The sequence below is a fragment of the Sciurus vulgaris genome, assembly GCF_902686455.1.
Source record: "Sciurus vulgaris genome assembly, chromosome: 18".
In the NCBI taxonomy this organism is placed as follows: domain Eukaryota; kingdom Metazoa; phylum Chordata; class Mammalia; order Rodentia; family Sciuridae; genus Sciurus; species Sciurus vulgaris.
The window spans coordinates 18,539,793-18,554,330 of NC_136479.1; the positions used below are offsets into that span (position 1 = coordinate 18,539,793).

Here is a 14,538-nt window from a genome sequence, read left to right on the forward strand (position 1 = left end):
GGAGAAAGTAAATCGATCATGAAATCTCCTCACAGAGAGAACCACACTTCTGCTTTTGGGGGGGAAGGTTCTCATTCAGAACTCAAGTGTGTGTTTTGGAGACTAGCAGAACAGCTCCCCCAACACACGCACAGACGTGCAAGATGCACACCTGTACTGGTACTTCTCCAGAGAGCGCTTCCCAGCATGGGAGCTGCCAGCCAGGCGGTGAGGTTTTGCTCCTCCTGGGGTTCTTGTCCGGAGGCTTGAGGTTGTCTCCGAAGCCCATGGAATTACGTGCAAGTGTGTGGATACACATGAATTTTTCTGGCCAGAGCACTGTTAGACCTTCATCTAAATCTGCAGGCAACAGAGTTTCTCTTCCTAAAGGCTGCCCAAAGATTCAGAGGCCACAATTAAGTCCACTGCCTTGTGATCTGCTAACCACTTCCTCAAAGGTGACATTAATGTGTTGCCGCATGTGCTCCATGTACATCTCCTTCTTTCTCAACGTTTGCATTCAGTTCCTCCAAGTCTGAAGTGTACTGCGACTGTTTCTGCCGTGTCCTTAGACAACGAGGATTCTGCATCCTGCATTTCAAATCACCGTCCATCTTACACTGAAGATGCAGAATAAAGGCTGGCACGTCAGATGCACTCAAAGATGCGGCTCAAAGAGGGCAAACTGCCCACAGGCTTGCACTAAACACTGTCCGGACTACAACACTCGCATTTTACCAGGACCTGAATTCCTTATCATGTTTCTGGAATGCCCAATAAAGAAACAGTCATACAACTACAATTACTTGGGGATCTAGCAATTAAATAAGGAATTAAAAAAAAAAAAAAAAAAAAAAAGCAATCCCTGAAGAAATGAGAGGAAAGCTGGTCACAGTCCTGCACCGCTGTAGGCCCAGCTACTCAGATAGCCATGCCCACGGCATCACTCAGGCCCAGGGACTCAAGACCTACCCAGGGCCACAGAGTGAGAACCTGCCTCACAAAAAAAAAAAAAGGAAAAGAACAGAAACATTACACAGATGATATCAGGTGCACAGACAAGCCAAAGACGCAACAAAGCTGGTAGCTGTGACGAGTTAAGTGGTTAAGTATACAGAGAACACTAATCGCCCAGATGCACCAACTGAAGTAGTAAGGTCCTATCCTCCACCAGAAGAAAGTCCCTGGGAAGCACACATAAGTGCGTGTGCACGGAGGGCAGCACCACGCTCCTACTGTAAGCACGATCGCCTTCCGATCTCCCCCAGGACATGGCACGACCTCCATCAGTTCTCCCCGAGGCTGAGGCCACAGATTTACTAGGCCATAAAGGCCTGAGTCTGATTGATTTTTGTATCCCAGGGCCCAGCTCAGAGCAGGCATCCAGCGAATATTATTTTAATAAATAAACCCCCAAAACAATCAAAATTGTTAAATGAGCCTTTCTAGAAAATAGAAGGGAAAAAAATAACAGAATGAATCAAACAACATTGCCCTATGTAAATTTATGATTTTTAATTAAAATAAAATAAAAAAGGAAAGTATATAGGGGAAAATACACTATGTTTAATAGGTCAATAAACTTAATGTTATACCTCAGACAGCAAGAACTAACTTTGAAGAAAGGTATTTTATACTAACTTAAGAGCAGAAAAAAAAAAAAAAAGTCAGTTACTAATATGTGGGTCTAGGGAGCTCCAAAGCATTAATAGATACCTTTAATTAAAAATCCAAGAGTTTTAAAAGTTGCATATTTTCTTCTTCAAATAAAAAAATTCTTTAAAAAAATAAATGAATAAAATAAAGGTCTATCAACAAAAAAAAAAAAAAAAAGAAAGAAAATAGAAGAGATACTGCTTATCATTTTTAGACAAAAATGGGAGGGGGCTTGAAAAGATCATTTGAAGAAGACCTGTTTAAACAAACCAACAGTTGATGAAAGCAGGGTAGCAGTGGTGTCCCATATACCCTCCCCCCAAGCCACAAAGGAGATGGAACACAGCCCAACGAAAGGCCGAAAACAGATGTAAGAATCCTATTTTTTTAAATAAGAGAAGCACTACAAAACATAGAAAGTGGGGCTGGGGATGTGGCTCAGTGGTAGTGTTTGCCTGGCATGCATGAGGCCCTGGTTCAATCCCCAACACCGGGGGGGGAAAACAAATCAAAACAGATAGTGAAGGATTATTCTCTCCCTACTTGAGTAAACAACATCCAACCATAACTTAAACCTCAACTGTTCCTCTCTTCTTCAGCCCAAACATTACGAGGTTAAGCATTCTTTCAAATCAATCCCCAATGCCTCTGGCTGTCACCCTCTCTTAAGGCTATTTTAACAGCTTCCTAACTATCCCCTACTCCCCATCTTAACTCCATCTGCTGCCAGACTTCTGTTCCTAAAGCACCCCCTTCACCTTCTCATCCTTCCCCAAAGTCCACCCAAGTATTCTGCAAACCATGATCCCCCCAGAACTGGAACAGAAGAACAAATGACAGGGACAAAAGTCACTCAACACTGCCTGTCGTGCCAAGCGTGGTGGCACACAGGCACACAGCTGTAATTTCAGCTCCCAGGGAGGCTGAAAGTTCCAGGATCGCCTGGGCAACTTAGTGAGACCCTGTCTCAAAATAAAAATTAAAAAAGGCTGGGAATGTATTGCAATGGTAGAGCACCCCGGTTTCAATCCCTAGTACCACCAAACAAACAAACACCACTTGGTATATTCATCAAGGGAGGTCATATATCTCTTAGTCCTGCCATCTTGGGGTTGTTTGGGAAATATTAACCCTGGCACATCCAAGACTGCAAAAGCAGCAACAGTATTACAATGAGATTAAGATCAGATGAAAAGACATTATGAAAGTAAAAAGTTACATAGTGAGAATAACACAATAAATTTTCAATGTACAACAAAGTTGCCCATTATGGAGAAAGATGACCATTAGTTAACTAAGGGCATGGAAAGTAAGTATGTGGTGATTCTGAAGCTTAAGAACCAACTTACACTTTCTAGGGGATGGAAGTGCATTTAAATACCACAACCACTCTGGACTTAGGAACAAATGGATCTACGATAGCGATTCTCTACCCAAATGCTATGAAAACAGAAGAGCTGGAGAGGATTGTTCCCCTAAGAAATCAGATGATGGTTGTCTTTCTCACATTTATAGATTAAACATCCAGAGTGTTAAGTTTCCCCAAAGGATATTTCCACCCTGTTAAAATTCTCTATTACCTACTATCTCTGCTGGCCTGTTACCTGGATCCCTTAGGTGTTACATGTCCAGAGAAGCCCAGGCTGAACCCCCAGGCACCTGAGGCCACCCCTACCCATGCTGGGCTCCCTGGACCCTAGCACTCACCACATCTAGTGATGCAGAAATACTCTGGTGTATCTCCCCAAGGTACAGCCGGGCTTGGTTTCGAGTGGCCAATCAGGCAGTACATCTGCAAGCATCCAATGACCAAGTGAAATCCAAGATGGTTGATTTGTAAATGTTTGCTCTGACAGGTGACATGCATTCCCGAACATTCATTTATATAAATATCTGTATTCGTCTGAGAAACTTTATTTGTCCTACAACTTATGATTTCAACTCCTTAAGAAGCATGAATTTGAACCATGCAGGAGAATGCTGAGAAACTGCAGAAGAAATGCTAATGAAATATTAAAAGGGAGATCAAAGAGATGAGACCAAAAGGCACCTCCGACAAGGAAAACACCTAGTAATAAAAACTGGGAAAGGAGAGAACAGAGAAACATCTTAGGATGATCAAAAGGAAGTAGCTGTTACAAATAATCAACACGCTGCAGTCAACGTAAACTATCATAGCACAGGATGCCAGGCCCCACAGCCTCCAGGGCTGAGGCAAACTGAATACTGTTTTCAGGTCGGACATGCCTCTCATTTCATTTGCTACATTAGGTGTGACCCAGTCAAAAGACAGTTTCTAATAAATGTCAAAGGTGTTTGATTGAATCTGCTTTATATTCTGAAACTTGTATTAAATTTGCACCTAGTCAAGAATAAGTTCATTTAAGATTCCATCACCGCATTCTTTAAGTGATGTTTTTAAGAATGTCAACTTGTTTATATTAAAATAAATTAATTAATCAAGGAATGGCATGATATCACTAACATCACCAAAGACCTGCTAGACTAGGTATAACTAATTAAATTTACATTATCTCTTTGTATGTCTGTCTCCCCTACTCATGTTCCGAGGAACCAGTCGTAGTTTAGACAGTCATTTATTAATAGCCATTAATTGCATTTGACAGGTTTTCAACAGACACTTGTTGAAATGAACTGGAAACTGAACAATGAAATTGGTAACTAAACATCAATGCAACAGCAACTAAAACAAATGACACATACAGAAAACTCAGTTAAGGAACTACAAATACACAGACACATTCACTTTGATCTTGGTGGGTAGAAGGTAAATAAGTAGCAAATTTTTTAAAAAGACAGTAATATCCAGGGTGACAAGGTGTTGTGCACAACAGATACAGTAAGGTGCACTATCACTTTCCACACTATGAACTAAATGATAGCATGATCATCTTCGAAGGCAATTTGGAAGTACTCTGGTCATACAAATACTAATTTGCTTTAGATGTTAATGACTGTGAATTCTAGGAATTCATCAGAAAAAAATAATGTAGAGGGGAACAGCTATAATCAATAAAAGGGTGACTGACCCTTTCAGTAAAAAGGGAGGTAGAGCTAGATGTCCAACAGGGGGATGAAATCCAGCTCAAGAGAGCAAAGCCTGCTGGAAGACAACTTGAGTGCAGGGGAGAAACAAGGGGAGGCTGACCAAGGCAGCACAAAGGATGGCCAGGAGAAGCAGAGGCCCAGTCAGAGGGTAAGCTGGGGGCAGGCTTGGCAGACCCTGGACACAAAGGACATGGGAAGAAACAAGGCTGGCAGGTGGGGGAGGTGGTATCCAACACCCTCAGGCAGGGGTCAGTGAACTTTTTACAAAGGGCAGGAGGGCCACCATGTCACTGTGGCAAACACGTAACTCTTCCCCTACCGTATCCCAATAAAACGCGGGGTGGGCTGGGATGAGCCTGCAGGCTAGGTGTGGTGTCCCGCAGGCTGCGGAAAACAGGGAAATGTGGTACATTAGAGGGTGAAAAGTGTACGTTTCAGCTGGCTGCTTGGCTGAGGCTTCAAGACAGGTGGTCACATTAACGTGGGGATGGCGAGATGCCAGGGTTAGAGGCAAAGCACCAGAGTCCTCGACCAAGAGGTGAGACCAAGGGGCTGTGCGCGTCAGGGAACACTCTGAGAGGAAAGGAGACCAAGGACTCTTTCCACACAAAATGGCCCTCCCCGTATCTGCATCTGCAGATACAACTAACCAAGAATTTTAAATATTAGGGGAAAAAGGTTGCATCTGTACTGAACACATACAGACTTGTTTCTTGTCATTATCCCCTAAAACACAATATGACAATTATTTACACAGCATTTACATTGTATCGGTTACCATCAGCAATCTTGAGATGACAGAGCACACAGGGGCTGTGTCTATAGGTTACATGCACATACTGTAGGGACCTGCACATCTGGCCACTTTATAATCCATGGGGGTCTGGACCAGTCTCCCCAGGCTGCCCAGGGATAAATGCACAAGGGCAGATAGGGCGACCATGGCCCTGGAAAGGTAAGAATACTATTATTGAATCCCCTGGAACTCATCCTTTTAAAAAAAGGGGACCCCTGTTTTCAAAATGGGCTTCTATTTCCTTTTCTAAGGTAAATAACTTCAAATTTGTAGATGGAAAGGAAATTTTTCTAAAGGCTAGGAAGGCACTTTTAAAATAAAGTGCCTCCCAACTTTATTAGACTTTACTATGAAATATTTTATACACAAAAGAGATAGCAGGTCTGTAAAGAGTAATAAAGAATGGTACAACAAATCAGTCACCCCATCTCAGGCAGGTCCATCACCAACACCACTGACAACTTTTCATATCACAGCATCAGTCTCCAAGCTAGAGGTCACGGCAGGCAGCCCAAAGCCAGATAGAGCTTGCAGATATGCTTTCTTCGGCCAACAAAGTGTAATTTCTTCTTTCTTCTAGTTATCAACATTTAAATAACAAGAAACTTCACGTGGATATCAGCATTATGGACCATCAATAAAAAGATGTGGCTAATGAGAACCCACATTCACCAAAGGGCAAGTGACCACAGGGGAAGAACAACTCCCCCCGTCTAAGTAAATACGTATTCGAGAATTCACCCCAGTCCCCACCATCCTCTATCGTCTCACATCCACCTTGCACTTCTTTATTGGCCCTGACACTTGAGTTTGTGATTCCTGCTTATACAATATTAACATGGCTCCCAACCCTTTGGAGTACTGGAAACATTAAAGTACAAAATTTACACAGAGTTCTCAAAAGGTACATTACTAAAAGACATACCTACAATCCCTATCCATCATTTTGAAATCCAAAACACTCTCAAAGAACACAAGTATTTTTTAACTCATTTGGCAACAGAACTTCACCTGAACTGATAAGAAACTATTTATAACCATTACATATCCATTTGATGTATATTCACACATTTTGCCTCAGAAATATCATGCTGGGTTATGGGGCACCAGCCCAGACTCTGCTGGAGGTATCATATCACACCAGCCTAAGTCCATGTTACTGCTTGTAAACCTGGAAAATTCTGACTACTGAAACATTTGAAAAGTGCCAAGGGCTGTGGGACTGTGGGTCTATCGTACTTCTGGTATCTACTTCAAAAAAATACACCCAGCCAGGCATGGTGGCACGTGCCCATCATCCCAGCAGCTCAGGAGGCTGAGGCAGGAGGATCACAAGTTCAAAGCCAGTCTCAGCAACTTAGCAAGGTCCTAAGCACTTAGGGAGACCCTGTCTCAAAATAAAAAAGGACTGGAGATGTAGCTCAGTGGTAAAGCACCCCTGGGTTCAATCCTCAGTATAAAAAATAATAATAATAATAATTGCCCAAAGCAGATGACAGTGTGATAATATGTTTAAATATATTTGTCCTTGATTAATTACTGTGGCATCTACCTACATTTGAGAAAAAGAAATAGAAGGATAAATGCAAAACATTCTGTGGTCTGACAGAAATGCATGGTGCACATACTGATTCTAGAACGGTCTAATATAATGGCAGACACACTCAGGTACACACTGAGAACCTCAGCCAGGAGGATAAGTCCATAACAGAAAGGTATGCTGCCTTTACAAATGAAGATATGACCATGAACTTTTATGGTTTATTTTTTCCCCCCAGTGAAGAATGGACTTTCACCTATAAATAACCTGTTTGTTATTTTAAGGTTTCACAGCGTATAAACCACATAACAAGGGCACAGAAGATCAGATTGAGAAGTTATGAGACAAGGGACTTCTCCTTGCCCATACAAAAGCTGGACAGAATCTACTTAGCTTGGAGCAAAGTACAGCTCAGAAACACTGAGCTTACCTAGAAAAAATAAGAATGAAAATCAGTATGAGAAAAAGAAACAGTGCAGTAGGTGAGGGGGGCAAAGGGCCACTGGGGGCAAAGTAAGGATTCGGTGTGTGATGGTCAAATACAGGAAGGGCTGTCTCACAGAAGAGAGAGCATACTAACATGCCACGGCACCCAAGGTGGCTCTGAGATCAGCAGGTACACATGCATTTGGATTCAGCGTAAAGTCATGCTGCTGGTAAAGAACAGTGAGCTTGGATCCACGGCTCCGTCACTTACTAGCTCCATGACCTCTTTGATCTCTGGCTTCCTCATCATTAAATCAGGAAGAAATAACAGCACCTCTGCACGCTGCCCTGAGAGTTAGTGTGATACTTTATGCACAGCACCTAGCCCAGCAACTACTAAGCACAGAAGCTGATTAATAAAAATCCATCATCGTTAAGCCTTTCCTGATGAAAGGGCGGCTCAGCCTCTGCAGTCAGAAGCATCTGGAGTCCAGAGTCAGAACGCCTGCACCCAGGTCCTGTTTTGGCCACTGAGTAGCTGGACCAACTTGGCAAGTCATTTTTCCTTCTTTATGAAGCAGAGATCTCCTGTAGTGAGAACCAGGCCAGGTGGTCCAGCACAGAACTTCGTAAACCAAACCACCAGAGAAATGTTGACAACAGAACTCTTAACGGTTAAGGTAAAGGAAGGATGAGCTCGTCAACAAATCCAGAGAACCGAGAACAGTGACATCAGGAGAGGGCAGAGGGAAAATAAAAAACAGGGCCTGTTAACTTCCAGGTCCTCTGTACGTGTGGTTGCAACTGGTGACCCACACACAGGTCATATCTGGCCCCAAAGTATTTTGTGGAGTCCCATAAGGTGTCATGTTGCTTAATTTAAATTAAATGCCATCTACTGTTCACTGAAGACCATACTTCAGGCTATTCTCGAAAACTCCAGCTGGGCCCACATTCACAGAGAGCCACTTTGTGGGTCATGGCCCTCCAAATCCCCTGCGGTGCCCACCTGGACCAAGTCGCTCATTTATTTTACTAGCCTGGCCCTTTGGGCATTTGGGTTTGAAGCCTTGGCTTACCTACAGACAACTATCTGGGAAAGCACTGGGACCTCCAGGGGAAGCTTTGATCACTGCAGAATCAACAGCCAGAAAGACGCTCCCTCCCAGAGCCCCAGGACCGCACCCACTAGCTCCATCCCTCAGACCCTCTCCTTGATACTGGTCTCTGTCACTTCAGGCTCCTCATTCTGCATGCCCCTGTCTCTACTCAGTACATCTCCACACCTCATCCCCTGGACGATGTGCACTAAGGAGTCTCAAGAATCAACATGTCTCTGAAGCACCAGTGCATAAAGCATGAGGGGACATTCCTTGCTTGCCTAACCAGCACCGTTCTCCCTTCTGCTGGTGACAGCACCCAGTTCACCCTGGGGAACCAGCGATCCTCCACTCTCAGTCCACATGGCTTGGGTGGAGCAGACTCCATTCCATTTCTGGGGAAAGGCATGTGACCCAGAAACATTCAGAGCCAGTTCTGGGACTTTGGCCACAGTCACAAAGTATTCTTTCCCTCTGAGACTCACACCGAGGATAATGGAAGACCTGGGGGTGGGGAGGGCATCCCCACAAACACCGCCTGTCTAGAGTAGAACCCTCAGGTCCAGCCAAATATAGAACCAAATTGCTCTTGGACTCTTCTGCTCACATACGAGTCAATACGAATTCCTCTTTGCTCAGGCACCTTGAATTGGGTTTGCTTCCAACCAAAACAGACCTAATCACTACTGGAAAAATTTCACAAAAGTGCCTGAAGATGGAAGAAAAGAAAAAGGCTCTGCTCACACCTTCCCCTCTGAGAAGCTGTGGCTTCTTTCCTCCAACCAATTACAGCTGTGTTTTCCTCTGTGCACAAGCTGTCCCTCTGTAAGCACTTATCTCACGTATATAATTATTTTTGGTTTCCTATCTCCTCCACCTATCTACTGAGCACCTTCAGGGCAGAAAGCATGTCATATTCACCTTTCATTCTCTGATACCTCGCACAGTGCGCCTGGCTTGGTCCCAGCAAGTGTCTACTGAATGTATGACTCAACAAAAAGCAGGTGGACAAAACGAATCACCCTACTTCTGTGAGACACCCACATCATGAGACCACCTCATGAGCCTTACCCATTTTTCTCTAATAGACTCATCCCACCACTATAAACAAGTTGCATCATGAGAACTCATTCCTTCCAGGCATTACTAATTCTCCACATGCTGGTCCATGGAACCCCACCACGGAGTTACTCACAAGGTCTCCATCCTGCAGGAATACCTCACTGCAAGACGCAACCCTGTGAAGTGACACAGCAGCACATATACAACTTCCTTCTCCATTCAAATCATAGGGGGAGAAAAACCCTTCTGAACTGTCTCGCTTCCTCTTGACTCAAATACACCCAGGATTCTTTCTTCTGGTGCCCACCAACCATCTGCTTCCTGGCAATAATAATTCTATGCTCTCTCCTGCCTCCAATTTTCCCTCTAGTCCTTTATGATTATTTAAAAAACAAAACAAAAACAGAAACATCTAGGAAATCAACAGCAAGAAGGCGATAGGTTCCCCAGCGAAAACAGATGTTCTGACTTTGGAGGCAAAACCACCACACCCTTAATAGCTCTGTAATAGCTGCAGCTTCCACTGGCATCCAGCAATAAAGATTTTCAAACAGTCAAAGGTCAGGCTGAGAATTACAGTCCTAGTTATGAATCACCATCTACTCTATCCAGTTCACATTTTCCCATACTTGGGCCCACACCACCAGGCAATCTAGTAAGAACTAGAATCCTGGAATTAACCATGCTGATTGAACATCTGCCATAGCAGACCCTGGCAGTTAAAGGAGACACAGCCAGGACCCTGGAGGTGTTCAGGCTGATGGGGACTCAGGAAAGTAAAGAGGCAATTCCATGACAAAAAGCAGGTGGTCTATGGGATTATGACAACACCTAGGAGGGACACCCACTGTATGCTGGAATATTAGGGACCTTCCAGAGTCGAGGAGACATTCACAGGAGATCTGAAGGATGAGTAGGAGGCAGCCATAAGAAAGTGTGGTGAAAGAGGCTTCCAGGAGTTCCAGGGAGAGGCTAATGGGTTTCACAGGGCCTCCTCTGGAAACTGAAAGTAGCCAAGTATGGCTACAGTCTAGAAGTGGGAAGGGAGACTACCAGGAAGCAGGAGCCAGGGAGACCCTCAAGCCTTTCCAGATGGAAAGTACTCAGAACTTTGTATCAAAAGAGCAAGTGCCCCTTGCCTGACACAATGCAAAAACAGACCAAAATAACAATCTAGCAAATGTATCCTGGCACTCACTAAATACTGATTCCAGAATGCACTTTTGCTGAGAACTCTAAGAAGGATAAAAACTCCCAAGAAATGATAATTTGTTTATAATGCTTTTTGCTTGAGACATTAGCCCCCTTCCATTCCTATTCACATCTCTCTTCTAAGCTTTACTTCTTCAATTGTCCCACAAATAAAAGTAGGTATGTCTGGGCTTTAGAGGTAGGGACTAACTCTGGAAATAGAATAAATGCACCAAGAAAACATGGTAGGCAATGTGATCCTGCAATATGTTTAATCAGAAAAATGAGAGATTACCTTCCCTCTATGTATGATCTAGCAAAACGAATAAATGCATTCTACTGTCATGTACAACGAATTAGAACAAGTAAAATTAATTTTTTTAAAAAAAGAAAACAAGGTAGGGTATTGTAAAAAATCAAACAACAAAACTAAGCAGAAAGTTGAGGGAAACGAAACACTGTGAAAAGCAAATTTAGAAAACTCAAGAGGAAGTAAAAGTATTTTCATACACACTGAAAAAGAAGTGTCTCACGTGCTCCAACCAAACCAAACTCCCCTTAACTGTTAAATTAAAAAAAAGAAGAAGAAGAAGAAGAAGGAGGAGGAGGAGGAGGAGGAGGAGGAGGAGGAGGAGGAGGAGGAGGAGGGGGAAAAAGCAAGAGCTGTGAAACATTCACATCTCTTCCCAGAATAAACAGTAAGTTGGTCCCGTACAGCTCGCTACCTTGCAAGCCCTTGAAATATTTGCTCCAGATAACATGGCACCTGACAATCACCTACAGAAGCTCTCAAAACCACAAATCGTTTCTGTTCAGCAGCTCGATCATCTCCAACCCTCTGTTCTTTCATTTAAAAATCAATGCCTCTTGTCAAGCATTAAAGCAGTACCAAGGGAACAGGGAGACGTCTGTCTCCACACCCAAGGTGAGAAAGGCTTCTTTTCAACTAACGCAAGGCGTCTCCACATCCTTTTCTTCCAATCCCAAGTTTCCAAATGTCAAGAACTTGCAGTCGAGTTCCTATTCGCCCTGGGGTGGGCGGCCCGCTTCTTCGCTCCCTCCAAGCGCGTCCCCAACTTGGCTAAGCGAGTCCCAGCGGCGGGAGGAACGCGGGCTGGTTCCCGCGGTCCTGCCACCGGGGAGAAGGGATCGCCCCAGCCGCTCGCCCGGAGAGGCCGGGAACGCCGCCCCGAAGACCCGCGCGGGGCGCAGCGCCGGGCACCGCGTCCTCGCCAGCCCGGGAGGGGGACAAGCTCGGGCGCAGTCCCGGGGGCGATGCTCCCGGGCAGTGGGCCGCGGGACCCCGGGCAGGCTGCCGAGGAGTCCGCGGGGCTGCAGGCGGGCGGCGCCCAGGCCGCGGCGCGGCGAAGCCCCGGGCCCCGGGCCGCGCTGGCCCCGGGCGGGGCGGCGGCCGGGTCGCCCGCCGCCCGGCCCTCGGCGGAGGCGTCCCGCCCCCCGCCCGGCGCGACCCCCGCAGGCCCGCCCGCCCGCCCGCCGGCGCACTCGCCTGCCCACGGTCTGGTTGGCCAGCTGCTTCATGCGGTTGAACTGCTTCTTCATGGCGGCGGCGGCGGCGGCGGCCCGCGGGGCTCGGGCCGGGCAGGGCGGGAGACGGCCTGGCGGCTTCTACATTGCTTCCCGGCCCAGGAGGCGGCGGCGTCCGCGGCGGCGGCTGAAGCTACCCCGGCCCGGCCCCGCCCTCGCCGCGTCACTTCCAGCAGTGCCGTCCGTCCCCCCGGCCGAGCCAGGCGGGGCCGACCCGAGCCCTGCCGAGCGGGGCCGAGCCCAGCCGAGCCCAGCCGAGCCCAGCCGAGCCCAGCCGAGCCGAGCGGGGCCGAGCCGAGCCCTGCGGAGTGGGGCAGAGCCCAGCCAAGCCCAGCCGAGCCCAATCGAGCCGAGCGGGGCCGAGCCGAGCCCTGCGGAGTGGGGCAGAGCCCAGCCAAGCCCAGCCGAGCCCAGCCGAGCCGAGCGGGGCCGAGCCCAGCCGAGCTCAGCCGAGTCGAGCAGGCCGAGCCCAACAGAGCCAAATAGAGCCGAGCAGTCCAAGCCCAGCTCTGCCAGGAACTCCAGGCCTAAGGCTGCTGTGCCACAAGGTCCCTCACCCCCTCCCCGTTCCTCCGAGCAGATCCCAGTGGGGTCCCCGACCAACGAATGTACTCTGGTTGATATCAATCCAGGAGTATTCTCCTGTTCCACCTGGCTTTGTGGCGCATTCCTGTAATACAAACTACTCGGAAGGCTGAGGCAGGAGAATCTCAAGTTTGAGGCCAGCCTCCGCAACTTAGCAAGACTCTTCTCATAATGAAAAGTAATACAACGAAAAGACTGGCGGTGTAGCTTGGTGGTAGAGCACCCCTAAATTCAATCCCCAGGACGGGGGCGGAGGCGGGGTGTGGAAATTGGCCTGTGCTGATCACCAGCTCCACAACCTAGTAGGACTTTTACACCTATCACTTTTACACCTGCATATATTAAAGTCACTACCCTGACAAGATCTTTAACTCATCTGGAAAGAATCCAGACACAAAGCATAAAACATGAAACACCCTGTGTAGGACGTTTGGGAATTGACAAAACTCTTCCGTGGGCACTGATACCAGAACACGGCCTGTGGGGCAGGAGGGCAAAGGTTGAATGAAACATTCCAGATAATGAAAATGCTCAGTATCCCCCTTAGGGTAGTGCTTATGTGTATGTATACACATTTGCCAAAACGCACTGAATTGTACTTGTCAGATAGGTGAGTTTCACTGCACACATTTTACTGCCACTAAAAAAAAAAAAAAAAAAAAAACGATTTTGGGCCAGGTGAGGTGGCGCAAAAGGATCGGGAGTTCAAAAGCAACCTCAGCAAAAGCGAGGAGCTAAGCAACTCAGTGAGACCCTGACTCTAAGTACAATGCAAATAGGGCTGGGGATGTGGCTCAGTGGTAGAGTGCTTGCCTAGCATACATGAGGCACTGGTTTCAATTCCCAGCACTGTGAAAAAAAAAAAAAAAAAAATCAATCAATATTTAAAAAAAAAAAAAAAAAAAAGTGGTGTGAACATAGCCTGAAAAATAGACCCCTGCGCATACCCTGGCAGGGACACTTAGTGGGATCCTCTAACAGCAGGAAGAAGAAAACTTCTTCCTCTTCTTCTTCTTCTTCCTCTTCTTCTCTTCCTCCTCCTCCTCCTCCTCCTCCTCCTCCTCCTGCTCCTCTTCTTCCTCCTCCTCCTCTTCTTCTTCTTCTCCTTCTTCTTCTTCTTCTTTCTTCTTCTTCTCTAAACTGGATATTTAACCCAGAGGTGCAATATCACTGAGCTACAACCCCAGCCTCTTTTTTTTAAATTTTGAGACAGAGTCTTACTAAGTTTCTGAGGCTGATCTTGAACTTCCGATCCTCTTGACTTGGCATCCCGACTGCAGGGATTACAAGGGTGCACCACGACATCCTGCAAGAAGACTTCTTAAAGCAAGGCAGATAGGGCTTCTGCAGTCAGCCACTGAGCCACCACATTCAGACGTTGGCTGGGTACCATCCACTACTGCATCACACGTGGGTGGGTGCCAATCAAGCTTTCCAAGTCAATAACATGGATTTTAGTGACATAATTCAGTCACAATATGAGATGAACAGATTGTCAGATAAAGATTTTTAGGCGGTGAGTTTGAGCTGGGCATGGTGGCGCATGTCCATAATCCCAGGAACTCGGGACACTGAGGCAGGAGGATCAC

The 14,538-nt window shown here is 46.4% G+C and overlaps 1 protein-coding gene across 7 annotated transcripts in view; it reads right to left on the minus strand.

The window, feature by feature from the left end:
* ARHGAP17 (Rho GTPase activating protein 17) overlaps positions 1-12,518 on the minus strand; it is an 83,142-nt gene extending 70,624 nt beyond the window's left edge. For 5 of the 7 annotated variants that reach the window (XR_013760720.1, XM_079121166.1, XM_079121171.1 and 2 more), the window contains exon 1: positions 12,327-12,518. Coding sequence is in view for 5 of the 7 variants with exons in the window: in XM_079121166.1 (XP_078977292.1) it covers positions 12,327-12,379 (53 nt within the window). In the remaining 2 variants the exon portion in view is untranslated. Of the gene's footprint in view, positions 1-11,708; positions 12,033-12,326 lie in introns of those variants that run through there. The other 2 variants (XM_079121170.1, XM_079121168.1) reach the window with 2 other exon arrangements.
* Between the last annotated feature and the right edge of the window lie 2,020 nt (positions 12,519-14,538).